This window comes from Paramacrobiotus metropolitanus, unplaced genomic scaffold (assembly GCF_019649055.1).
Source record: "Paramacrobiotus metropolitanus isolate TYO unplaced genomic scaffold, Prichtersi_v1.0 Parri_scaffold0000010, whole genome shotgun sequence".
NCBI classification, from domain to species: domain Eukaryota; kingdom Metazoa; phylum Tardigrada; class Eutardigrada; order Parachela; family Macrobiotidae; genus Paramacrobiotus; species Paramacrobiotus metropolitanus.
The window spans coordinates 482838-507641 of NW_026570230.1; the positions used below are offsets into that span (position 1 = coordinate 482838).

At 43.6% G+C, this 24804-nt stretch overlaps 6 protein-coding genes and 1 long non-coding RNA gene across 17 annotated transcripts; 4 read left to right on the plus strand and 3 right to left on the minus strand.

Annotated features, from left to right (window-relative positions):
- Nucleotides 1-172: 172 nt before the first annotated feature.
- On the minus strand, nucleotides 173-4784 carry LOC129583235 (uncharacterized). Its single transcript, XR_008689767.1, has 3 exons — nucleotides 4518-4784; nucleotides 3442-4351; nucleotides 173-405 (listed from the first exon to the last, which is right to left on the minus strand). It is a non-coding gene; the product is annotated as an uncharacterized LOC129583235 (long non-coding RNA).
- On the plus strand, nucleotides 1514-8128 carry LOC129583233 (LIM domain-containing protein A-like). 11 transcript variants are annotated; one of them, XM_055474945.1, is made up of 6 exons: nucleotides 4003-4301; nucleotides 4378-4432; nucleotides 4532-4590; nucleotides 5528-7066; nucleotides 7131-7364; nucleotides 7627-8128. In XM_055474945.1, exons 4-6 carry the CDS (start codon nucleotides 5612-5614, stop codon nucleotides 7735-7737), a joined length of 1800 nt encoding a protein of 599 aa, XP_055330920.1. In that variant the 5' UTR covers nucleotides 4003-4301; nucleotides 4378-4432; nucleotides 4532-4590; nucleotides 5528-5611; the 3' UTR covers nucleotides 7738-8128. The 11 variants fall into 11 exon arrangements, with proteins under 11 accessions (XP_055330921.1, XP_055330927.1, XP_055330917.1 ...); XM_055474946.1 differs by lacking the exons at nucleotides 4003-4301; nucleotides 4378-4432; nucleotides 4532-4590 and adding exons at nucleotides 1514-1532; nucleotides 2840-2896; XM_055474952.1 differs by lacking the exons at nucleotides 4003-4301; nucleotides 4378-4432; nucleotides 4532-4590 and adding exons at nucleotides 2243-2427; nucleotides 2840-2896 and having other exon boundaries at nucleotides 7131-7357.
- A 90-nt stretch (nucleotides 8129-8218) lies between these two features.
- LOC129583296 (uncharacterized) lies at nucleotides 8219-15020 on the minus strand. Its single transcript, XM_055475056.1, has 11 exons — nucleotides 14584-15020; nucleotides 14370-14471; nucleotides 14149-14301; nucleotides 13977-14093; nucleotides 12471-12682; nucleotides 12288-12375; nucleotides 11725-11816; nucleotides 10787-10932; nucleotides 10085-10137; nucleotides 9255-9984; nucleotides 8219-8956 (listed from the first exon to the last, which is right to left on the minus strand). The coding sequence occupies exons 1-11, from the start codon at nucleotides 14819-14821 to the stop codon at nucleotides 8452-8454; spliced, it is 2436 nt and encodes an 811-aa protein (XP_055331031.1). The 5' UTR covers nucleotides 14822-15020; the 3' UTR covers nucleotides 8219-8451.
- Nucleotides 15021-15163: 143 nt separating this feature from the next.
- Nucleotides 15164-18228, plus strand: LOC129583297 (crossover junction endonuclease MUS81-like). The gene is made up of 9 exons (XM_055475058.1): nucleotides 15164-15447; nucleotides 15515-15571; nucleotides 15750-16356; nucleotides 16748-16973; nucleotides 17036-17248; nucleotides 17379-17504; nucleotides 17578-17681; nucleotides 17794-17877; nucleotides 17953-18228. The coding sequence occupies exons 3-9, from the start codon at nucleotides 15935-15937 to the stop codon at nucleotides 18020-18022; spliced, it is 1245 nt and encodes a 414-aa protein (XP_055331033.1). The 5' UTR covers nucleotides 15164-15447; nucleotides 15515-15571; nucleotides 15750-15934; the 3' UTR covers nucleotides 18023-18228.
- A 309-nt stretch (nucleotides 18229-18537) lies between these two features.
- LOC129583338 (DNA-directed RNA polymerase II subunit RPB11-like) lies at nucleotides 18538-19530 on the plus strand. The gene has a single exon (XM_055475110.1). It carries the CDS (start codon nucleotides 18754-18756, stop codon nucleotides 19147-19149), a length of 396 nt encoding a protein of 131 aa, XP_055331085.1. The 5' UTR covers nucleotides 18538-18753; the 3' UTR covers nucleotides 19150-19530.
- A 74-nt stretch (nucleotides 19531-19604) lies between these two features.
- Nucleotides 19605-22514, minus strand: LOC129583268 (anaphase-promoting complex subunit 5-like). The gene is made up of 2 exons (XM_055475012.1): nucleotides 21625-22514; nucleotides 19605-21416 (listed from the first exon to the last, which is right to left on the minus strand). The coding sequence occupies exons 1-2, from the start codon at nucleotides 22210-22212 to the stop codon at nucleotides 19710-19712; spliced, it is 2295 nt and encodes a 764-aa protein (XP_055330987.1). The 5' UTR covers nucleotides 22213-22514; the 3' UTR covers nucleotides 19605-19709.
- Nucleotides 22515-22776: 262 nt separating this feature from the next.
- Nucleotides 22777-24739, plus strand: LOC129583301 (SUMO-activating enzyme subunit 1-like). The gene is made up of 2 exons (XM_055475065.1): nucleotides 22777-23596; nucleotides 23994-24739. Exons 1-2 carry the CDS (start codon nucleotides 22918-22920, stop codon nucleotides 24500-24502), a joined length of 1188 nt encoding a protein of 395 aa, XP_055331040.1. The 5' UTR covers nucleotides 22777-22917; the 3' UTR covers nucleotides 24503-24739.
- The last annotated feature ends 65 nt before the right edge of the window (nucleotides 24740-24804 follow it).

Genomic DNA, 24804 nt, shown 5'->3' on the forward strand with positions numbered 1-24804 from the left:
CTGCGTTGTTTTGAATTTTCTTTATTTTGTGGTTACCCGAACAGATACTTAAAACTTTATTAATTTTGACTCTCGCCGTGTATATTGTTATACCATATCATAAGTGGATCGTTTTTATGCACATTGTGCGGTTTGTAAAGCACATCCACAATTCTCCAGTCTTCCTGTCGCACTGCGCCGGCACCTTTGGTGAACACCTTCTTCGAGGCTACATTGTCTTCACTGATGAACATGAAACTGTCCGTTTCGCCGATCTCCTACATGTCCTTAGCTTGGCGCTATACCAAATAATTCCCCCAGCCAAGCCGCGTCCGCGAATTTCCGGCTGGAGATATCCAGAACCGGCATATCGTCCCGATCCGGACGACGGAAAGTGAATCCCTCAATCGCGGAGGTTGCGGCATACTGAAATGCACACAAACCGTCGTATTTATTCTGTACATTTTATTACCAACCAAAACTTTAAATTTTGGCTCCAGGCGTTGAGAATGGCAAGAGTCAAATCAGTTACACATTTTCAAAAGTTTATGAGTAATTGTTTGGGCAGGCAGTTCGATTGAAGACAAGTTACAACGACTTTTCTGATGATGTTGCGGGACTTCTGACATCGACCGACAAAGCTGCGTATCATGATGGGCATATATAAAGAGCAGCAGCTGGTCGGCTTCGGCATCATAACGGCGGAAATGGCCATGTCGGCGTGGCGTTACGGTGGGGGCACCGACGAGACACTGCAGTACCTGTATCACCTGCATGACCACCACTTTCCTGTGCAGATGTTCATGGACCGCTATCACGCTCTTATCGGGCTGGGAAGCGGGTCTCGTACTCGCTACATAGACCACGGTCCCGTACTCGCTACATTATAATTCGAGCGAGCGAAATTCTCGTTCGCATATTCATTCTCTTATTTTAAATCACTGATATTTAGGAACAGTCACACATCAGTCCAAAATTGAGGAAAGTGTGGATATTTGTAGGAAGTGGAGAGTTTTCATATGTATTCCAAATGTTTTCTGTTACGCTCGCGTTGTTTGTACTTTAATTTTTTATGGTGTATTCGTAACTGGGCAGCATCAGCAGTTCTGCAGGTTGTGTACCTTGTATTAATGAATTAAGTTTTGCTGTGCTGGCACAGGAAACACAGGTGTATTGGATTGGTGGTGTATCTGCAGCAGCCTAGCAAATATCATCTAACTTGGTTAAATCGTCTAACCATGGTCCACTTACAGGCCGACCGAAAGGTCACGCTGTTGCTGGCGATACGGCAGAAGCAGTCGTTAATCAGGGAACGGCGCTGCATATTCTGACTGCAGAAGTGATCCCTTTACTGCATTTCTCCTCTAAATATCGCCTGAATCTAATTCGTTTTCCTATATGAGCATGTCGAAGAAGTGTAATGCAGGCAAGTTTTGTACAGCAAAACATTTGTGCGCGAAGGATCAGGATCATGACCGGCAAAAATTCCATAATGTAAGAACTGGCAAGCAATGGGATATTACATCGCCAAAACGCTGACTATGTTCTAATAGGTACGCAGCTGACTACGTACAGCAAAACTGACATAAAGTATTATAGAAGTTGTGGAAAACTATGAATATTAAAATACGGCAGCGAAACAACAACCGTCGCAGAGGTACTGTTTCTGTACATATGTTCCCGCGCGTTTGGCTAATATGGCAACAGCCAGATGAGCTGTTTGATTTATGTAAACTTGATTTATGTTGGATTTATCTAAATTAATTTAAAGATGCTTGCTGTTTTCAGTCTTTTTTAATGTGCAGCACCATAAGAATTTGAATTTCCATTTATAAGTTGATACTCGTATACATACAGATGTTCACCGAAATCGTCGCCGGGAAGTCTAACGCAGTACAAAACAATGTTTTATAAATAGCGGAAATTTGTATAACGATGCAGTTGCACCGTCACACGTATAAGGTCATGCACTTAACAAAAAAATACCAAGAAGTGCAAGTTTACAATGCAAATCTATTTTCGTCCTTATATAATGCGTTAAAGTTGCCTTTTCAACCAAGTTCAGAAGAGCCAGCAAAAAATTCTTCCCCTGGAGTTGCCCATGCTGCCGATCCTAAGCCACGTGATAGGATGACAATACATTTTAACGATTGCCAATAACATCTAACATCCAGATCGATATAAGTGCACAGTATCCAATTTTCTGCTTATCCGTTTTCCAGGTACAGCCGCACACTATTGTGGCGTGTATAAGCCGCAAAATATAATTTACCCAACTGCACACAAATTCATTTCTAATTTTCTATATCCGCTGTATAAACAGTTGGAGAAAGCCGTCCCTTACTCCTTTCGTGCTTACTCATAAGGTTCTCTTCAATAAACACCGACACCTCGGCAGAAATTTCTCTATAGACCTTTTTACCCGCTCTTATGCGACGTATGAAAAACGTAAGTAAACTTGCCAATTTATTACACTCAGACGTCTGTAACGCTGGACCATGTTGATGTTATTTTAACCCGGTTCTATTCTAGAACAAAGCGCCCATGTCTTATTCATCCAAAAGATGTCCTTTGGATGGGTGTTTTTTGAGTTTCAAAAAGCCATAATATAGTTCCGTAGACCATGTATTTTAGACGTGAAAATGTACATAAAAAGGGGCTCCATAAGTATACTGAAACATGCCATTCTAAAGACGGCGTGTTGTGATCCGACGATGTCTAAAGCACGTCAAAAAATTGCTTGCCGTAGAACCGGGTAATGCATGCTTCTGCGACATACCGATACACTTGGCTGGACTGTTTTAATTAAAAAGTTTTAAATGACGAACTTGCTACGTTTGCTTACATCCACTTATTCCAGAATCCTGACCCTCCCAAAGTTTATGAATAGCCGGTGCAACTTTTAAAGTTATTAACTGTAAGTACTAATGGTAAGTGCTGTAAGTAGTAAGCACTACTGGAGCTTTTTGTAAATGAAATTAATTAGCTTACGATATTCTGTTGGGTACTGTGTGAGCTTTTTCTGCAACATTAATATTGCTTGGGAGTGTATCATTGTGCCTGTATTGCATATCCAGCTGATACTACCCACGAGTCAGTATTCAACCTATTCGTGTATTACATTATGAATATATGCAGATATTTTGAAATTGGGCTATCATATGTATTGTACAGCACTGCATATTACATTTACAAGTAATTTTCTTTGCAGTATTGTGACGCTTGAGTGAATAGATTATTACGCATTTCGTATTAGGATAGCCTGCAATTTGTTGCGCGTGTCATAATTCAATTATAAGTACTGCATGCTGTTGGAGAATATGAGTCATTCTTTTGGTTGCGTTTCGGGACAATTTGTCACACGGGATCGTTATTCGTTAGTAACTATAATATTGCGATTACTACTCTAGTATTTTGCTACCATCGTAAGCCATTGTATCTCGCATGATTAATATTGCTCACCTGGAACCAACACTTGAAATTTAGTGCTGACGTCGAATTTCTTGTGGAAAGTACGTTGACCAAGGTGTCATTACCATGAAGCAGCGATAGAGAATAGATTACTAATAACTTGTGTAATCATTCCTCAATATTTTTCATTAATAAATTTTCTGTGCAATACGCAGTCCCGTAAAAATTTATTTATTACCTATTACAGTACAAGTTTACAACAAACAACAGCTTGTGTTGACGGAACAAGAATATCACTAAAGGGTACCTAATCAAGTCATGTCGTATATTTTTTATTTATTCCCAGATTCATACAATTAATCCAACATTTTCAAAATACTATTTATACACTCTCTACACATCGATTGCATCTGCGTCCCGATTGGAAATGTTGATGCAAAAAAGTTACGAAATTATTTTAGTTATGGACCATCAGAATTTTCTTCGAGTTTGTCTTTGTTCGTTAACTAATTACCCTGCAGAGAATCGTTTAGATCTGGAACTTTTTTTAAACTGCGAAAGTCTAGTGCAATTAATAATTTTATTTGCGGAAGTATCTTTACACCGCGCTTATCAGCATAATTTTTCTAATATTTAGAGGCAATGGTCTTGGTCCGTCGTAATGCCAAATTACACCAGTAAATCACTTCTTGTCTCCTTTTTTTTGAATTTTTTCAAAGAAAGTTTTCAAAATGTTTGCATATTGTTATACCTAATTTGTAATAGTTTCAGGACACAAAATTATTTTTGTTACTAATATCGTTGCTATGCTGTAAAGAAGCAAAAAAGTTCTTCGGAGTGCTCCACGATTAAGGCTTCGCACATCAGTATCAGAACCCTGTCCTCTTCTGCAGCTTCCATCATGCATCGCTGTAAGAAAACCAGAATCCTTCGTGGGTGTAGATGTTATGCCGATGGCTACCTTAAAGTAATTTGGCTTTGCGTTAGAGAGTTAAACTGGAGAAAGCGTACCACCAAAAGTCAGCAAAAGAGGTACCCCAAGGTACGCCACATTGCGAAAAATCAGACAGATGAGTAAAAAGGATTTCGAAGCTGCCCCAATAATCTGTGTTTGATTAGCTATCCACCTGATATATTTTAGCGGGGATGGCTTTTAGCTGGACGCTTTACAATGGCGCTCAAGTTTTGGTTCCTCCAAAGGTAGCCTGTTCCGACCATCTCCTGTTGTCCTTCGTTAAATTTCCAGAACGGAGACGGGAAGCTCTACGCTTATGTGTTTATAGAGAGCGACGCTCATCCCCAAACACAAGCGGCGCGTCAGAAAGTCAATAGGTTGCGTCCCACGTCTATGGGAATTTTTTATGTAAAATAGTGCAAAACCCATGTTACGATAATGTGCGCCAGTTTTTAATTGGTAATTAAAGTTTATGTAAGTTAGGGGTGCTCTGACTCATGCTGACTGCCACCCAGAGGGGGCATTGACTCGGCCATCGGCCCACTGATACAGTTATGAATGCCCTATTTTTTAAAAATGATTTCATATTTTTCATTTCACAATTTATATACGGACGACATTACTTGATTAGGCACGTAGCAATCAGACGTGCATATTGCAAATTTATTTTGCGCTTATATCTGAGTTCGGTATCAATGCAGAATTGATGCCCTTCTGCTGCATTATTACGACGCGCTTAACTGAACCAAAAACGTGTTTAGCGACTTTAACTATTGAATGGTATAAATGTTAAGCATCTAATTGTCTATGAGAAATTACGTCGTAAGTAACAAAAATCCCTTTAGGAGTAAATTTTCTTAAGAAAGGTTCAGGATGTGAACCATTTGACTCATCCTTATATGATGCACATGCTGAGTTTGCTGATTTGGCAGAATGATCGCTTAATCAATGCCACGAAATGCTTGTCGCGACGCCTACATAGACAGTTATGCAAATGACTTGTCACATAAAAACATGATCCCGCAGACACAACCATTTCCATTGGTTCGATGTTTACTTTATATTTAGTGTACCGCGTCTAGCTCGATAATATGTTACCACGCGTTCGTTATTATTGATCCGTTTTTGGCTAACATCTTTCCGTGATCGGTTCCGTTTACAATAAATTCATATCGTTTTCAGATAGCGCCGACACCTGATCGATTACAGACGACATTTGGCAGGACGTTTTAGCAGTTATTAAACTTCTATTATAAAGCAACTCGAATGGCCGAGCATGACGTGCACCATAACGTTAACGGACACGAGCCGGGTCATGATCATCATCCGGAAAACGGTTTGGAGGAAATTGTGGACGCCGTGAAGACGTTTGTACGCGACATCGGAGATACGATAACCGGTACCGAGCATCATTCGGGAAGCAAACCGGCTTCCAGACGCGAAAGCGTAAATGAGCACCAGGAGCGTCGTGCGAGCGTACCGGACAAAGGTCACCACGAAGGAAGTCATGAAAACCATCATGAACAGGTTGCTTTAACGCATTCCGGTTCGCGCCGGGAAAGTCTGGCTAAAGGTCATCCTGAGGACAGTTACGGAAGCCATCATGAAGAAGTTGTTACAGACCATGCTGGTTCTCGCCGAGAAAGCCTAGCTAAAAGTCACCATGAGAGCAATCACGAGAGCCATCATGAAGAAATTATTACAGGGAATTCCGGCTCGCGCCGAGAAAGCATGGTCAAGGAGCACCCGGCATCACGACGGAGCAGTCGCGCGGATGAAACCACCCACGTCCGCAGTGACGATCAGCCAGCGGCTGCCAACGAACATGGGATAGTCGAGTCGGCGTACATTGCAGCCCGCGATGGGATCAACGACATTGTGGAAGCGGTGGAGACTTTTGTCCGCGATGCCACCGGGTCATCCGACGACCATAGCCACGCCGACCACCACGCGCCATCCGAGGATATCGTCGGAGTATCGACTGACCACGCCCATGATGAGCATCATGCGTCACAGGAGCGGCGCCGCTCAAGTGTCGCCGATGGATACAGCGGCCACGCCCAAGCACCGGAAACGGAAACGCAGGTTCGATCCGATCACGAAATGACGTTCGACGTCAAAGACGACGGGCAGATTGCCTGGAATAAAGAAACAGCGGAGCAGCTCCATCACACAGTGGAGCTCGGTCAAGAGGACGCTTTTGTCGTGCACGGCAACGGTCGCATCGAGTGGCCACAGTATGACGAGCGTGTCGGCGACAGTCTACATGGCATCGAGGCTATTATGGCCAGCGCAACGCTGGCGTCGGAACCGGCTCCGGATAATCATATTCCGGAAAAGTACATTACGGAACGCCGCCGCTCTAGTGTGGCTGACGGCTACCACGGACAAGGGTCACTGACCGAACCGGATTCCGGCATGGCTATGCCGCCACCGCTAATGGAACCGCCGCTAGCGGTCGGCTGCCCGGCCGACATGTTTATAGGTCGCACGGTGGAAGAATACCGCCCGCCTGGTTTCCATCAGGAATTCCATCAACCATGGTACCGGGAAACTAATGTCCGGGATGATGTGGATGAGAAGCATTGCGCTATCTGTTCGGAGGTCATCAATGATGACCGGCATTTGGCGCTGCATGATAAGCACTTCCATCGCAACTGCTTCGATAGCGTGTATTCGGGAACGTGCTGCGCTTGTAATAAGCATATCCATTTAACGGAGGTCAGTCAGCAAATAATGATTTTGTTATCTAACTCAAGTAAAATATTTTTTATTAATTTTACAGGAATCGGTGAGTGTGGGAGCGTTGCAACGAGATTGGCACGTGGACTGCTTTAAATGCCATTTATGCCAGAACCGGATCACCGGCAGTTTCCAGTTGCCGAACGACGGACCAATGTGCGATAACTGCTATCGGGATAAATTTGCGCCTCACTGTGCAGCATGCAATGGTTATATCGAAGGCGACAAACTGAAGGCCATGTCAACGTACTATCATCCCAGCTGCTTTGTGTGCGTGGTAAGAAAAAGAGACCGGCAACTATGCAGGATTAATTTAAAGCAGTGTACAATTACATAGAAGTATAGATATAAGTACACAAATACCTTACTAGTACATAGAATTCTGTATTAGTGTCGCAGGTATTAATTATCGTAAGTGTAAAAAACTTAAGGATAATATTTTTGTGTGCTGCCAGCCCGATGCCGGATAAGACATTTTCAAAAAATTCTAATTGTGTAAAAGATCTGGAAATGCGTATCTAAGGTTTTTTTTTATGCAGGTTTGCGGAGATGCTTTGTATACAATGGGAACCGGCATGGAATACTTTAACGTGGAAGGCAAACCCTATTGTCGAAAAGACGTCGAAGAAGCCCACATCCAAGTGATGTGAAGCACTGACGAGAGGTTTAACTACAAGGATAAAGCAACGTTTAATTTCCTGTGGTAATAACCGATGGTTTACCTCGTAACAGCGGTTATTACTGTAATTTAACACCAGATAACGGTAAATGTAGCGAAAATAAATTAAAACTGTCGTGTCTGTGCAGCTGTGTGACCGGAAATGCTTTTTCCCAAACGCTTCCTTGCGTGGTGTTGTTTCTGCTTTATTGTTGTACATAATATACGAAGGAAGTCGGTCTCTGCTAGTCGGTGGAGTCACTGCAGTGTGAAAATACTTGTACAATTTAACACTAATCGCGCTTGCTTTTCGAGAAAGTGTCTGTCATTAACATTAATTATTCGCGGGAAAAAGTCAGTAACAAAATCAGGTGCTACCCTACCGTATCGTACAATGTTAGACTTAGGTCTACGGTAATAAATATACAAGTAGAGAAACAACAAACCGACTGACAAATGCCGTACCATTGTCAAACTCCTGCGTCTTTACTCGAGCGACCCATAAAATTAAGCACTCATTCAATATTCCTGATGATATGCAGGCATGAACTTTCTTACTGAAAAATAATAAAAAATTGTAACCGACAGCAAGATTCTTATGGAAAACTTCAAACACTCAAAAGCAATTCCACGCACAAAACCGCCATAATAACCAGCTCAATAAAACTTCGAAGAAACAAGAGAGCAATCAATACAAAACCACCCCTTACTGGACATACTCGCGGCTGCCCATCGCATCCATGTCCGCCAGATAATACAGATTAAAAATGGGATACCCGCGGCGCGTCAGCACCGTAATCAGCTCCTGCGCCAAGGTCGCCCCGAACACTGCACAGGCGAAATTCGTATCCGGTTTCAAGAACTCTGCCGGCTCCAGCACCCGGGTGTCGCCGTCCTTCTGCAGCCCTTTGACAATCTCCAGCAATTTCGGCAGATCATCCTCCACGGTCTGGTAGGCCGGGTAGCGTCCATACTGTTCCACAAACAACAGCACCATCTCCATGTTCAAATACGGATCAATGCGCTTCATGCCCAGCGAGCGCTTGGCCATGGGACAGGCCGCACCGGAGCGCTGCACCGCTGCGGATGATAGCACCGTCTCCAGCGGCGTGGCGGTAATGTGCAGGGTCTGCGGCTCAGTATTGGCGCTATCCTCCGTAAAAGTGCAGACTTCCGCTTCCCCGTTGGACATCTTACTGGTCGATGGCGGGGTACCTAGAAACGAAATTCAAACGTATATAGGCCGTTTACGGATTTGATTTGAAATAAAAATTAAAAAATCGACTTTTTAGATTTATTTTCCTATAATCTTTTTACCACATCAAACAAAGACAATATTAATGAAATATTAACAGTAATAACTAGTGTCACTGGAACATCGTTATTTTTAACACTATGCCACTGTTTTAAACTCGCATTTAATTTTTTCAAGCCGTCTCAGCTCCAAGCCCGATCTGATTTAAAAACTTGAAATGTGGAGCGTTTGAGAAGAAGTGATCAGTGGTACAGGTACCATTGGTCTTGGCATCCGCCTTGGGGGCCGCCGCGGTATTCGATTTACTCGGCGGAATCTCAAAATCCAGCTGGTTCAGATCGTTGACGAAGAAGGCATGGAAGCCCAGCATTTGGGAAATGTACACGGGAATGTGCAGGGAGCGGCACACCCCGGCGATGTGCACGGCATCCTTGATACTGGCACCATTGACCAGGACGAGATCAAAGTGTTTGACGAGTTCCGTGTTGATGATAGTGACATCGCCGTCTAAAACCTCCAACGTACACATCGGATTGAGGACCCGCGCACGGTCCGCGCTGGCCACCGCCCGATTCAGACCCACGTCCTGTTCGCGGAGAAAAAAGTTGGTGGAGATATCGGGCTCGGTGACGCTGGCGGCATCGAGGACCGTGATGTAGCGGATACCGCCCAAAAGGAGATTCTTCAACACCTCGGCCCCGGTGCCGTTCAGGCCGTACATCAACAAGCGGGATTTCATCAGGCGCTGCTGGGCTTCCCATCCCCATAAGCGGATCTGACGGTCGTAGAGGTTCGTCGGACGGAAGCGATCCAATTCCCCTTTGGGCTTTTTGGTTGTCTCCTGCGACGATTCTGCTGAGTCTTCTAGTGGACGCTTTTCAACCGACTGAACCACTTCCATGACGGTGCTGTTCATACTGGTTTCTGGCTGGGATTCCGCGGAGCAAGATTCGCACCAGCCATGAATAGCAGCTGCTAACTTTTCTGCCGAATAATTTTACGTAAGAGTTTATGGAGGTTGAATTTCGCATTGGCGAATGATCCAAGTAAATATTTAAAATGATATCTACTTGCAGTAAATTACCTGACGCCATAGAAGGGTTGCATTCACTGACGCATATTCCTCCACTCGTTCCACTAAAAATTATTAACTGGCTTAACAGATGCTAAAATACCTTAAATGTACATATCAGTACACACTTCCCCAATTCCCACTCGGGTTCAGAGGGTGATTCGGCCTGTCATTGTACTAACCGTATAATGCCCCTTTATTCTACGTGGCGACATAGAATAAAGGGAACATGGACGATTTGCCCTACGGTGGGAGACGAGCGGTTTGGCCTAATCTTATTAACACTAAGTTTAAATTTTAAAATGGAATTCAAAAATTTTAAAAATTAATTTAAAATTTGAAAAAAAATGGTAGAAAGCTGGTTTGGTACCAAAACCATCTTCATAGTAATGTGTGTTTTCGTGCAAAATTTGAAGAGCATCGGTTCACAATGAGACTTTTGGTACACCTCCGCGCGTTTAAACTTTTGGAATTTTATTTCACTAATAACTCCCGAACCGGATGTTGCGCGCGCAAACGGATTTCACGCCTACGTGTATAAATCATTTGGCTACAAAATGTTATAAAGCAATGCAAAAAAGAGTTTAGGAGTGCGCGACAGCGAAACTTCCCGTGTATGTACCCGAATTTGGTACTATGTACCGGGCCAAATCCCTTAAACAACGGTAGTGAAAACAATGGTAGGCCGAATCGCCCATGATATGTAAAACTTACGCAAACCGGTCCAAAAAATCAGGTCTCATACAGGGCAAACCAGCGAACATTATTACATCACGAATATTCTCACTCGCGGACCGGATAAAATCTAGGACCTTCACCGACGGATCCCAATATTGATTCAAATCCGAAAATCGATCATCCTAAAGGTGAAGGTTAGGCAATTAATTACAAAACGTCAATAATGATTTGGAGCATGAATCCAGTTAAACAATATGTAACCCACATTTTAAAAAAAATCCGGCTCGAAAACAATGGATTCTTGACTTCAATCGTAAACAATCATTAACAAAACATTTCCAGCCCCCTAACACGAGAGGCGCGTGTTATCCCCTGAGACGGATCTGAGTTGCGCAGCTGCTCGTCCTGACCGACTGAAGCTACAGCGTTCTGTCCCTCACTGGCGTGCCCAGCCAAGTCTGAGCCGGTCAGCTCGGCTTCCTTGGTGGTGTCACTCACGTAATGTTTATAATTCTCATATTTCAGGTTTGTTTCGTTATTACATTAATACTATTGCAGGCATTAATACTGTTGTACATAGTTCAACGAAATGTTATCCAGGGTAACAACTTTGTTACTAACACGAAAGTGCCGATGTTTGAAGTGTAGTTTAACACGGGGAAAAGATATAGCGTTTCAAAACCTGTAAAAAAGTTTTTCGAGAAGCTGTAATGGGAACTTTTTGGAAAAAGCCTTTTTATATTATCGATCTGCTCAGGGGGTAACAAAACTGCGAAGCGTTCGAATGCAGTTCAACGATATGCGCTTAGTTTACGGGCTGCTGTTTACGCGTAGCCTGCCGATATTGTGCTGATCACGATGCACTATACGACAGCAAAATTATCCTGTTTTTTGAAAACAGGCACGATAGCGGTTTAACTACATACAATAAAATGCTACAGCATTCAAAGTGAGTGGGTCTATAATTGCCTAACCTTCGCGGTAAAGCATTCCAGGACGGCTTCCGGGGTAGAGGAATCTCCAACGTATTGCAGATCCTCGAAGAATCCATATACATTATGTTTATCTAAAGAAAACGATTAAATGTGGTATAGTAGACGGTCACAACTGATGACGCCAAACGCCCTATGCGTTTTGCAGTACATCGTAAATTAAATTTTTTCGAATTTCAGAATGAATCTCAAAAAATTTAAAATTCATTTTAAAGTTATGGGAAAGTGCTATGAGCCTGAAACTGGTTCACTTTCGACTTTATGGCTATGTGTCTTACAGCAAAGTTTCAAGAAAATCGGGTAATAACCGGACTATTGGTACACAACAAACTTTTCGCCCATTTTAGTACGCCATATCTCGGCAACCGGATGTTGCGTGCACAAACAGTTTTCAGAACAATGTAAACAAATCATTTAGCTTTAGGATGACATAAAGTATCACAAAAACGTGATTCGGACTGCGCGAAAGCGAAAATTTTAGCGTGTGTACGTATACCATATTTCACACCATGTGCCGGGCCATTTTTTTAATATTATTTACTTACCGAGAATTTCAAGTTTGATCAAAAATGGCTTCTTACGCAGCCACGCCGGGTCGGGCGGCGGCGTAGATGTACTCTTTGCTTCTAATTCCTGTAGTTACAAAGCAACCGTTAAAAGCCCTAATTACAAAAATCGAAGGATCAAATCTTGTAACCAGTATAATACTATGGAAGTGCGCAGCGTACACGTATACGACGGCGATTCTTCTTTTTCGGATCCTCTTTGGTAAATGCCTCATAATCCTTCACTTTCCCGTCCTTTATGGCTTGGTTGATGATGGTGCCGAAGGTCTCTTCTCGCTGGAACTCGTATCCGAACATAGATTCCGTTATCCTATCCATATGACCCTTAAAGCGGACATAATACACCAGAAGGTCGTGTTGCTCTTCCTCCGAATCTATAATAAATGCGGCTCAAAACACGAACGAAACACGTCCTAAAAATGGTCGAGCGGAAAAACCACAATTAGCCGTACCACTTGATAAACGCCGTAAGATGGGTTAAATGCCTAGCGTGATCGCTGCCCATTACACAGAGCCTCCGTAAAGATTTAACATTGAGATATGTAGAGTTGCGCTGCAGTCTGCAATGGTTTCTCTGCTAGTAGCACTGCAGTTCTTTAATCTGTTGTGTTCAATTTAAATTATTGAAATTGATTTCAATTACATTAAAATAAGTTTTTACTAAGTACGATGGAGAATTGTGTGTTCGATATATATTATAAAGGATAATCCTTCTTTGTTTCGTTTGTTAAGCTGTACAGCGCCTGTGTGTCGCTATGGACTATCGATGTACATTGTACAGTACTGTAAGTGTAGACTATAGCCTCAACGGTCTATCCATGGCGAACTTTCGAGCAGATTTTGCTGACTTTACTTATTGTTTGAATGCCAAATCATCCAGCAACAGAACAGCAGATCATCCAGGAACAGTACACCAAGCTATAAGATAGGGAACTTCTGAAGTGGGGCAAAATACTACTCGAGTTGCATAGTAGGATTGGCTCTTTCTGCGCTGTATCCTATACTGTGATGTTCCTGGATGATCTGCTGTTCTGTTGCTGGATGATTTGGCATTCCGGGTTCCGAATGTGAAGACAGTAATTAAAGTCAGCAAAGTGAGGCCAAAGTCTGCTCAAAAGTTCGCCATGGATAGACCGTAGAGGCTACACTTAATACAGTACTGTCCATCGATAGTCCATAGCGACACACAAGCGCTGTACAGCTTAACAAACGAAACAAAGAAGGATTTCCTTTATAATATATATAATATAATATATCGAACACACAGTTCTCCATCGTACTTAGTAAAAACTTATTTTAATGTAACTGAAATCAATTTCAATAATTTAAATTGAACACGACAGATTACAGAACTGCAGTGTTACTAGCAGAGAAACCATTGCAGACTGCAGCGCAACCTGCATAGCACAATATTAAATCTCTACGGAGGCTCTGTGTAATGGGCAGCTACCACGGGAGGCGTTTAACCCATCGTACGGGGTTTATCAAGTGGTACGGCTAATTGCTGCTGAATAAATTCATACATGGTTTTATCATAATCAATAAGCAAAAACAGAATTTTTCGGTGCATTTTCAAGACTAATGGCTACAGTAGAAATATTTTACAAAAATTAAGCAGGTCTATCTTGTATAATAATAATAATCTGCTGCAAAAAATTCAACCAGTACCTATGTACTCGTGAATAAATGCATCGACATCCTGCGTGGTCTTTGCGGGGAAGATTTCATGAAAATAGGCAAACCAATCGCGATGCGCGTCGGAAACCAGCTCGTCCTCGAGGACTCCTACGCAAAGAAGAATTCAAACAACTGAACAATTTTTGCATGCCTGACAGCTTACCAGTACTGTCGTAGCGGCTTCGTTTCTGCTTATCCGACAAGATGGAATAGGCTTTCCCAACAACCTGAAATTTGGCTGTGGCAGTCTTCTTGTCATCTTTAACCACGCGATCCGGATGAGCTGCCAGCGAGATTTTACGGTAGGCGCGTTTTACTGCAGAAAATTAAAATCCCGATTAAAAAATACCCGAACAAATATGCGTACAGAGGGAGAAAACCTACGCTGTTCATCCGTAGCCGTTTTTGGAATGTTGAAGAAATCATAGAGATCGTTCGTGTTGAAGTACTTTAGCAGCTCTTTCATCAAGGTCCCCATTGGGAAAGCTAAGAGTACGAACTCGTGGAGAAAGTGAAAACCAACGAATACCACAACGATCTCCAGAATGGAAGCGATGATGTCACAAAATCCGATTACCTATGTAGTGTCGGAACTTACTTAGTTCAGGGCTTTCGTTTGCTATCTCGGGGCTCTTAGCTGAACTGTCTGAATCAGACGGAATAGTATAGGATAGAGGGATATCAAAGGGATCCGCCTGGCTTAGGGTGTTCAAATGACTGTTGAGGTTAGCGATTACGGATCGCAGCGCTTCCGTCTTTTGGCCGTGAGGAAGCATACTTTCCACCCACAGAACGATCTGGGAAACTCTCTCCTCTAACGTAACGTCTGAAGACATTCTTGTAAACTCAGTCAGCAAAAAGCCACTTTTTCTGTAAGGCCTCAATCGTATCTCACATAAGCATGTTTTGTAGAGAAAAAATCTAGAACTTTTTAGTGTTTTTGAATAAATCGAAAGAAAAACATTTCTCTTCCAAAAAGCAGAAAAGATGCGAATATACGTCCCACAATAGGGTCGACGACGAACCGCAATTTAGCCGTGCCAGCCTGAATGAGAGCTGATTCCACGAGTGCACAATAATAGTGCACAATATTATTGTGCACTCATTCCACATGCATACATACTTAAAGCAGCATAGGGCTTGCCACAGAAACTAAAGTGCGGTAGCCCTAATGTCTCAATCATCGTGGAAGACGATTTTAGCTCATGTTTTGTGGCTTCCCAAAATTCTGAAAAGGTGTAACCTGCTAGATAACTCAAAATTTTTTAAAGAATGTATCAAGTTTTATCAGTTTCAGTGAGGCAGACACGCTAACTTATAAGTGCAAGTTCATCAGTATGCCGTTTGCCAGGAAACTTAACGTACAAATTACAAAACACCTGATTTTGCAATTTGCATTCGATAAAAAATTATCCGTTAGCACTGTATGATGGCTATGCCGGTCAGCCTTTGAAGAATTTCGGTCAGTTTCGAGTTTGGATGGTTTATCAAATTCAATTTACTCCCGATTTTATTTTCGATTTTTATAGGGCCTACGACGTGTAAGAAGAAATTAACTGCCTACCTGAAAGAAAAGGAAATTACAAGTAGGTTCCCCTTGATGGGATTCCGCAGTCAAAATTATTTCATTCAAATTTTAATTAACATATTTGGTTAAATATTGAAAATATTATTTGGTTAATCATTTAAATTTTAATCGTTTGGTTTCAGAGTTTTGTAAATTATTACGTATTTGATTATGCTGATGCTTTCTTCCGGTGGTAGGAATATCTCCGCCTGATCCATTTTTGGTTGCCACATCCGGTGGCTTATCCGGCTCCGTGCCATCTGTTCGTCGCGCCAGTCCTTCTAAGTCCCCCAGCAAACATCGCGAAAAGCCGAAGAATGCAGGCGTCAAAAGCGGAAAATCTCCGACAAAGCGTGCCAATCGTAAACGCAAATCCGATCAGATGGAGCAGGACGAGAGCGCCGACACCGTGGGTGACTTACCACCTCCCCGGCCGAAAAAGGCCAGAGCGCCGAAATCCAAATCATCGGACACCATCACCCTCTCGTCCCTCTCCAGTGTTCCCTCCACCAGTTCGGGAAGCGATATTCGGCCGGTGTCATCCAGCTCCGTGGTTGCGATGAGCACGGCGCGGATGGTGACCACCACGGTTAGAAGCCAACCGATCTTGACGATCGGGGGCGGCGGTGGATGTGTGGTTAGGACGTTTTCCTCTTCCAGTGTGGAAAGTATTCAACAAGTGGGAAAGCAGCGCTCCGCCAGCAGTGTGCAGGACCGCAGTGTGGAGGAGGAACGTTTTGCGCTCACTCCGGGAACGTTCGATGTGATGTTGTGCGTGGATAATCAGGAGATACATGGAAATGGGTACGGCCAATTAGACGCTCGCATGCTTCCGACATTGACAAAATTATGCTTTTATTACTATGCAAATTATACTTTTGTTAGCTTACTTCTTCCTTTGTCTGTTTGTTGAATATAATATGCGCTGTATATCAATATTCATCGCAGTTTTTCTGCTTACAGTTTTCATACAGTACATCATAATCCGATTTTTTCCTATTGATTTTTTGCGATTACTGCCACTTTTGCACAATTTTCGTACTTATTTTTTGGTGTAGTTTATGGGATTTTATATGGTTTTCCCCAAAACTGTTACCCCAGTTTCATTGATTCAAGTTTCATTTTTTTCTGGAAGCATTAAACAATTTATCAATACACTGTTTTGGAAGCTAATTCTACCTCAAATTTTAAATAGGTGTGTGCGATCAAAAACAGATGTGATTCTGGAGCTGAAAAAGCACGGCGTCGCTTTCGATGTGCGCAACTTGAAAGTAGGCGACTTCCTTTGGGTTGCCCGCGAGAAATCGCACCTAGCAGTGGGAAGAAAGCCCCGTGAACTGGTTCTGGATTTTATTGCGGAACGGAAGCGTGGTGATGATCTGGCAGTTAGTATCAAGGATGGACGCTACACCGACCAGAAGGTGATTGTCTGGTTCTTTTTTAAGGTGAAGCTGCTTTCCTAGAGTAAGTTTTTGTTTTACAGTATCGAATGAAAGAAACCACCATCAAACGCGTTATCTATATCATCGAGGACTGTAGCCGTTTTATGAACAAAGGGTTATCGGATCAGGCGCTTATCCAAGCGCTCGCTAACATCAAAGTTCAGGATGGATTTGTTGTGAAAGAGACGGAAAATCTGAGAGCAACCGTGGAGTATTTACTACGAATGACGCGATATCTGGAACGAATCTATTCGGTAATGTCCATCTTGCTTGCATGCAATCGTACCAGTATACTATATTTTTCCACTGGGATTTCGACTACAAACTTCCCGTATAAATCGTCCACTGTGCCGTTATTCAAGTCTAGAACAAGTGTATTTTTAGGTTAAGACGCTTCGAAGTACAACTTTCGCCGAGCGATGGGAGAACGCTGTTGATCTGGATCTAAGCAGTGCTCAACAAGAGCTCCTAAGCTTTGCTGGATTTTCTTCTGTAGCGAAACCGAATCAGGTTGGCTTTTTAGTAGAGCACATTTTCTTTATACCTGTGCCGAGATGGTCAATGTGTACTGTTTACTCTGTAGGCTAAGACAGTGTCCCAAACGTTTCTCATGCAATTATTGGCATTGGATGGAATGTCGCCAGCTAAAGCTTCTGCTGTCGTTTCCGTTTATCCCACCATCAGAGCGTAAGTCGTGATTTAGCTTGCCGGTATTTTACCGAATGGACGAAAATCCGTTTATGCAGTTATTATGTGTTTGATTATGAATGTCGTTCTGTATTGGTAACCTGTTTTATAGATTAATTGCTGCATACGACGCTTGTTTGACGCAGGACCAAAAAGAGACGATGTTGAAAGATGTCAAATTTGGACTAGGAATGAGGTAAGTTTAAAGTTTGCTAATTGATTTGAGTTCTGTGAAATTTAACAGGGCTCACGCTTTATTTTCTCTTCTCAGAACGATTGGACTTATATTGAGCAAAAAGGTATGCCGACTGTATTGCACGGAAGAAAGTTTCCGGATCTGAGAAACCGATTTGTGTCAAGACTGTCCAAAAATTTTTGCGTTATCTGTTTTTTGAGTTTACAGTTATGTAAATTTCGTTAGATGTTTTTGTGAATTAGCGGTTTTGCCGCTTTGTGCCACGTCATGACAGGTCTGATATATATGGCTGTGCATGTAAACTTCTAAACGGCTTTTTTGTATGTAAATTTGATCAGTAAAGTATATCGACTTTAAAGATAACTCTTCTTCCGGAGATCTTCTCGGCGTATGCCACCAAAAACGTATAAGTAAACTTAATAAAATTACCGGATTACGATAAAGAACCTGCTTGACCGTGCACGGCGGGCAAATAAATTTTTGCACTTGCGGAAAAATTAAATGAATTACAAAATAATATACAAAAATCACAACTGAAATTTGTAAACAAAAACACCACAGGCGCACTTTCTGTGATTATCCGCCATTATCGCAACATGCGATGACGTCATGGTCACTCTTCGTAAAATTGCAGTGCGAATTTAATACACAGCTAGTCGTACTGTACTGACTAATCAGCCAACACGTAAGTATCTTAATTTTTGTGAAATCGTTTAAGTACTTACTTTAACTGTACTTGCAGTGTATGCTGTGGGAATATAATAAAAAAATTTTTGTCAGTGACAATTTGTTTGAAATTATCTGCGCTTAGCTGGATTAAGTCTTTGGCGCACTGGAGTGAGTTTTGTTGGCTCCGTTAGCATCTAGCCTGACAAAATGAACGCACCACCCGCATTTGAATCACATCTGTTGTATCCCGGAGAGAAGAAGATCACCGTGGAGAAGGACACAAAGGTGCCCAACGCGGCCGTCTTCACCTTCAACAAGGAAGACCACACGCTGGGCAACATGCTGCGCGCGCAGCTAATCAAGGACCCCAACGTGGTGTTCGCGGGCTACAAGGTGCCCCATCCCCTGGAGAACAAGTTTGTGCTGCGCGTGCAGACGACAGCGGACTACGCGCCGCACGAGGCTCTCAACAACGCCATCACCGACCTTATCAGCGAGCTGGCCTTCACCGAGGAGCAGTTCAAGGAGGAGTTCACCAATAAGAAGAAGCAGGGACTGCACGCGCGACACGTTAGCCGCGCTAACGACGACGAGGAAATGTGAAGCGTGCTGTATGTCGATTCTCTTTCATGGATCTCCGCTTGGATTATTCGTGCAGTTGACGACAAGGCCTTCGGAAAAATCTGATTTTTATCTGTGGAACACGGGAATGTTTTTTGGATCGTTTTGTATTTTGTTGATTATAGGCCACAGTAAGTCAGCGAAACTAATGAAGAAATTAAATAAATGCTGTCGATTCGATATTTCCACTGGCTGCGTTTTCAGATTATTCTGAGTTTTTAATGCCTGAAATTATTAGGCTCGCGAACATTTGAAGTAAACACTTTTCTGTCTGCTCTTCGTGTGACAGAAGCGACTTTCTTTGCATAAAGGAGGATTATTTTAAAAAAAACTGGACCATGGTTTTCGGCTAATAGTAAGTAAACAAAATTTATATTGTATAATAAATTTTTATTGTATAAGGCGTATTAAAGCGGATTAAAAATTGCGCTGCTAACATAAGTTTATTCAACATGCGCTACTAATATCAATTTATTCAACACGAAGAAAGCAAAGCACGTTTTACAGTTTCAAGATGAATAAATATAAACCAAAAACAAACTTCAGGCGTCAACTTCAAATGGTACAACATGCGGATAAGTCGTGCAGAGTTCTTTATAAAGCTTGCTACAGTGATCACGAGTGGGAATGTTATCCGTATCATTATATACAAATCCCATTATACACAGACACGCCATCATGTCCGATACAGCCGAGCACTGCGCAAAGGCTTCTAGCGCCCGTTCAAAATAGTTCAACAAGGTCTCCGCCCATTCAGGATTCTCCAGGTTTTTCTCTTTCTCGCTGAGCAGCAGCTTCCCTTTAAGATACCACACTCGCCCTTCATCCTGTGCGTATTTACACCCATTCAGCCCCGGAAAGCACACATCCAACGCGGCAGCCGCCTGTCCCATCTCGTCCAGTTCAAACCACACATACGCTAATAACAGATGCACTTTCCACTTCCACAATTCGTTCGGGTGATCTTTCACGAGACCCAGCGCTTCGATGACACATTTCAGCGCGTGCAGTCCGCACTGACAGCGCAAAAAGATTTCCGCTTTCAAAAGCAATAAACGCAGCTGCAATTGTAGGGAAAACGCGGAAAGGTGAGCAACATGGACACTGCCTTCGCTGCCACTCTTCAATAAGGCATCCAACAATTCCAACGCCGATTTCGGACTGCAGTCTTTGTAATACAGCAATTGCGCCTTCCGAACGGATGCTTCAGTGACGTTCATTCGACCGATTTGTTCGTTGAGGATTTCGCATTCTGAATAATCCTGCCGGTTAAACGCTAACTGATACTTCCAAAACAGCTCACTTAATCCCCAAATCTTCCAGTCACCAAAACGACTCGGCGGAAATCGTTCACGGCAATACCGCTGCATAATTTCAATGGCTTTCTGATCGTTGAATCGCACCGCGTGCTCCAAGATCATACTGGCACACAGCGCGGCGGAATCCGTCGCCAGGGGAAAGCGGCTGTTTTCCGGTCGGCAGAATAACTGCACACAGCCCTGCGCATAGACTGTCGCCACCTCCTCCACACCGTACAGCTTGAAGAACGTCGCGCGTCCCGAATAATGCTGCATCAAGGAGATCCGGTTCAGACTGTCATCTGTCTGCTCCACATAGTCCAGATGCTTAACCACTTTCTTCACCTCCATCCCCAGGAGCGAATCAAACCGGGCGATCAACACAGCGAACTGCGCGGCCACTTCGGGAAATCTAGCAAAATCACCCAGCGAGGCGCCACGAAAGAGCTTTTCATATTGATTATTGTTGATTTCCAGGCACGCCAGCCAGAACATGGCATGACTGAGCAACTGGATATCGCTTTTCTCCTGGGCGAGGTAGATGCACTCGCGCAGGGCTTGCAGTGCCAGTTCGTGGTGGCCGGCGTCATAATGCATGATACACAACTGCAGGTTTGTTTCGCCGGGATAATACGACACACCCGCACCGTCCGCCGTCTTCTCTTCCAGCAGACAGCGGGAGGCGAAGAACTTATACAGTGCATCGACGGCCTGGCTGTAGTCTTTGGCGTGGACGGCCTGCAGGAAGCGGACATAGTTTGCGGATTCGATGGGCGGCTGAGCGGTGAGGAGTCGCTGGCGGGTAGCGTTATCGCCAGGATTCCCGCTGGTTAGAACCGGATTACGCTGCATTAAGGCAGATTCTTGGGCGAGAAAATAACTGGACTGGGTGGCGGTCAGCATATTCGGGACATCACTGCTTCGGTCTGCTTTTTCAAATGTGTAGGCACTCTAGAAACGACATACATTTTTTGTTGCACCATATCATACAAAAAAACCGTATTTTATTATCCAATTTGAACCAAAATAAGGCAGCTGCATAAATAAACACCTTCACAATAAATGAATTAAATAATAAATTTACAGTAATGTAGCACCAGTAAACAATTTACTGCTGTAATTAACTGTTAACAAGACAAAAATTCCAAAATCAACTAACCGTTGAGTCGAGATCCAATAAATAATGAAAGCCTTGCCCGATATAATCAAGCAGATGCGAGCTAAATCTGTCATATCCCGTGTAACTCAGTTCATCAAAAAGAATCTTCGTATTCCGCATGAAAAGCGAGCACAGCGCCTGCTCAATCCTGAGAGATTGTAGCAAGGGAGGGAAATTGATATCGACATAGCGTCCCGTCTCCTCCTGATCATCCTTGCGCAGCATCTCCACAACTCGGCGAAACAACAACAAATGCGCTCGCACCAGCACACATCGTATCAGACAGATCAACGAGGCAAAGTCACGTTCCGGGGAACGCGCCAGATGTTGCAGCAGTTTCAGTGTGTCGAAAGACTCTTTTCCGGAAATAACGAACTTGTCTGGCTCCACACCGTGTCTGCTTAAGTAGTTCTTGCAGTCTTCCCGCTCCTTCTCCTTGGAGGGTGAATTAATTTTCACATGGATCATGTCCGGCGACAAGTCACGCCGCAGTCTCACATATTCGCGGATCAGCACGGCGACTAACAGTTTATACGGATTGAGGGTCTCCTTTGGTGGAACAGCGGTGGAACCAATAATGCTGTCCATAGCCAATGTGATGAGAAAGGATAGCCTATAGTCACGGCGATAGTGATGCCTGATCCCGCAACCGTATCAAATTTTTAGGTTGGAGAGAATTCCAGTCATTTCCAACACCGAACATCAACTGCAAATCATGGAACATCAACTTTCCTGCGCGATTATCATGCGACGACGACAGCGATCTCTAGACTTCGCGTGCGATCTTTAGACTTCGCAACTTGTTGTCCTTAAAACGTAAAAGTGCCGTAAAATGGATGATGGACCAACGTGAGTCCAACGAAAACGGTAAAATAAATGGAAAGCAGAAAAAAGGCAAGCATTTTGGTTCACCGGTGGGGTAGCGAGGCCAAATGCAGCACCCTAGGGGTGCAAGTACTTAAAATGCGTACTGTGTTATCCAGTATTTAAGACTTTTAAGTGATGGGAAATTCGGTAGTCTCAATATTAACCGCCACGAGGAGAGCGAACTGGCTAACGAGGCCGCTCACCATCGTGCCATAGCTCGTCTCAGCAGTCCAAATTTTTTTCGATTTGCTTACACACGGATCGTGTACACTGTAACCCGAATTTTTCTCTGCATTTCACGCGGACTTTTAGTTTTGATACAGTTGTCTCGTTTCAGGAAGAAGAGTTTTCCATCATCCCTTAGTTGCGGCTTGCGGTTAATAGTTTCGTTAGCCCTACTTCACTGCATTCTGCAATATCTTTTTCATGGGTGTATTCGTATCCAAAACGAACGGCACCGTCATGGAAGTGGTTCAGTCTGGCAAAAAGCGTCCACTGGAGGACTCAGCAGAATCGTCGCAGGAGACAACCAAAAAGCCTAAAGGAGAATTGGATCGCTTCCGTCCGACGAACCTCTACGACCGTCAGATCCGCTTATGGGGATGGGAAGCCCAGCAGCGCCTGATGAAATCCCGCTTGTTGATGTACGGCCTAAACGGCACCGGGGCCGAAGTGCTGAAGAATCTCCTCCTCGGCGGTATCCGCTACATCACGGTCCTCGATGCCGCCAGTGTCACCGAGCCCGATCTCTCCACCAACTTTTTTCTCCGCAAACAGGACGTCGGTCTGAATCGGGCAGTGGCCAGCGCGGACCGTGCGCGGGTCCTCAATCCGATGTGCACGTTGGAAGTTTTAGACGGCGATGTCACTATCATCAACACGGAACTCGTCAAACACTTTGATCTCGTCCTGGTCAACGGTGCCAGTATCAAGGATGCCGTGCACATCGCGGGTGTGTGCCGCTCCCTGCACATTCCCGTGTATATTTCCCAGATGCTAGGGTTCCATGCCTTCTTCGTCAACGATCTTAACCAGCTGGATTTTGAGATTCCGCCGAGTAAACCGAATACCGCGGCGGCCCCCAAGGCGGATGCCAAGAGCAACGGTACCAAATAACTACCAATGCCACTTTAATAAGTTGAATCGCAATTTCAAACGCTTCACATTTGAACCTTTAAATCGTATCATTCCAAAACCAAACCGGGCTTCGAGTGACTGCAACATTTCGAAATTAAAATTTTATTTTTCTTTAATTATTATTTAATTAATTTTGGCTTGAGAAATTGGTCGAATTAAACCCTGATTTAATAAAATGCAGTGAAATACCGGTAACTGTTAAAATGATGATGTTTCTGTTACTATTAATATTTCATTTTAATTTCTTTGTTTTTAAGAGAAGAAATATTCGAAAAATAAATGGATTCATTTTTAAATTTCGTTTATCTCGAAATCTTGTTTTATTTTAAAAGCAGTCCAGAACTGTATGATTTTATAAACTCTAGGTACTACGGCATCGACCAGCAAGATGTCCAACGGTGAAGCGGAAGTTTGCACTTTTACGGAGGATAGCGTCAATACTGAGCCGCAGACCCTGCACATTACCGTCACGCCGCTGGAGACGCTGCTATCATCCGCAGCGGTGCAGCGCTCTGGTGCGGCCTGTCCCATGCCCAAGCGCTCGCTGGGCATGAAGCGCATTGATCCGTATTTGAACATGGAGATGGTGCTGTTGTTTGTGGAACAGTATGGACGCTACCCGGCCTACCAGACCGTGGAGGATGATCTGCCGAAATTGCTGGAGATTGTCAAAGGGCTGCAGAAGGACGGCGACACCCGGGTGCTGGAGCCGGCAGAGTTCTTGAAACCGGATACGAATTTCGCCTGTGCAGTGTTCGGGGCGACGTTGGCGCAGGAGCTGATTACGGTGCTGACGCGCCGCGGGTATCCCATTTTTAATCTGTATTATCTGGCGGCGATGGATGCGATGGGCAGCCGCGAGTATGTCCAGTAAGGGATGGCTTTGTATTGATTGCTCTCTTGTTTCTTCGAAGTTTTATTGAGCTGGTTTTTTATGGCGGTTTTGTGCGTGGTAGTGCTTTTGAGTGTTTGAAGTTTTCCATAAGAATCTTGCTGTCGGTTACAATTTTTTATTATTTTTCAGTAAGAAAGTTCATGCCCGCATATCATCAGGAATATTGAACGAGTGCTTAATTTTATTGTTCGCTCGAGTAAAGACGCAGGAGTTTGATAGTGGTACGACATTTGTCAGTCGGTTTGTTGTTTCTGTACTTGTATATTTATTACCGTAGACGT

Coding starts and splice junctions, on each gene's coding strand:
- LOC129583233 (XM_055474946.1), top strand. CDS start 5,612: ATGGCCGAGCATGACGTGCACCATAACGTTAACGGACACGAGCCGGGT. Junction 7,067..7,130: donor AGCATATCCATTTAACGGAG/GTCAGTCAGCAA, acceptor TTAATTTTACAG/GAATCGGTGAGTGTGGGAGC. Junction 7,365..7,626: donor CCAGCTGCTTTGTGTGCGTG/GTAAGAAAAAGA, acceptor TTTTTTATGCAG/GTTTGCGGAGATGCTTTGTA.
- LOC129583296 (XM_055475056.1), bottom strand. CDS start 14,821: ATGTCTTCAGACGTTACGTTAGAGGAGAGAGTTTCCCAGATCGTTCTG. Junction 14,302..14,369: donor AACGGCTACGGATGAACAGC/GTAGGTTTTCTC, acceptor AATTTTCTGCAG/TAAAACGCGCCTACCGTAAA. Junction 14,094..14,148: donor AAGCCGCTACGACAGTACTG/GTAAGCTGTCAG, acceptor TTCTTTGCGTAG/GAGTCCTCGAGGACGAGCTG.
- LOC129583297 (XM_055475058.1), top strand. CDS start 15,935: ATGGAGCAGGACGAGAGCGCCGACACCGTGGGTGACTTACCACCTCCC. Junction 16,974..17,035: donor GACGCTACACCGACCAGAAG/GTGATTGTCTGG, acceptor TTTGTTTTACAG/TATCGAATGAAAGAAACCAC. Junction 17,249..17,378: donor ATCTGGAACGAATCTATTCG/GTAATGTCCATC, acceptor GTGTATTTTTAG/GTTAAGACGCTTCGAAGTAC.
- LOC129583338 (XM_055475110.1), top strand. CDS start 18,754: ATGAACGCACCACCCGCATTTGAATCACATCTGTTGTATCCCGGAGAG.
- LOC129583268 (XM_055475012.1), bottom strand. CDS start 22,212: ATGGACAGCATTATTGGTTCCACCGCTGTTCCACCAAAGGAGACCCTC. Junction 21,417..21,624: donor TATTGGATCTCGACTCAACG/GTTAGTTGATTT, acceptor TGTCGTTTCTAG/AGTGCCTACACATTTGAAAA.
- LOC129583301 (XM_055475065.1), top strand. CDS start 22,918: ATGGGTGTATTCGTATCCAAAACGAACGGCACCGTCATGGAAGTGGTT. Junction 23,597..23,993: donor GGCGGATGCCAAGAGCAACG/GTACCAAATAAC, acceptor TATAAACTCTAG/GTACTACGGCATCGACCAGC.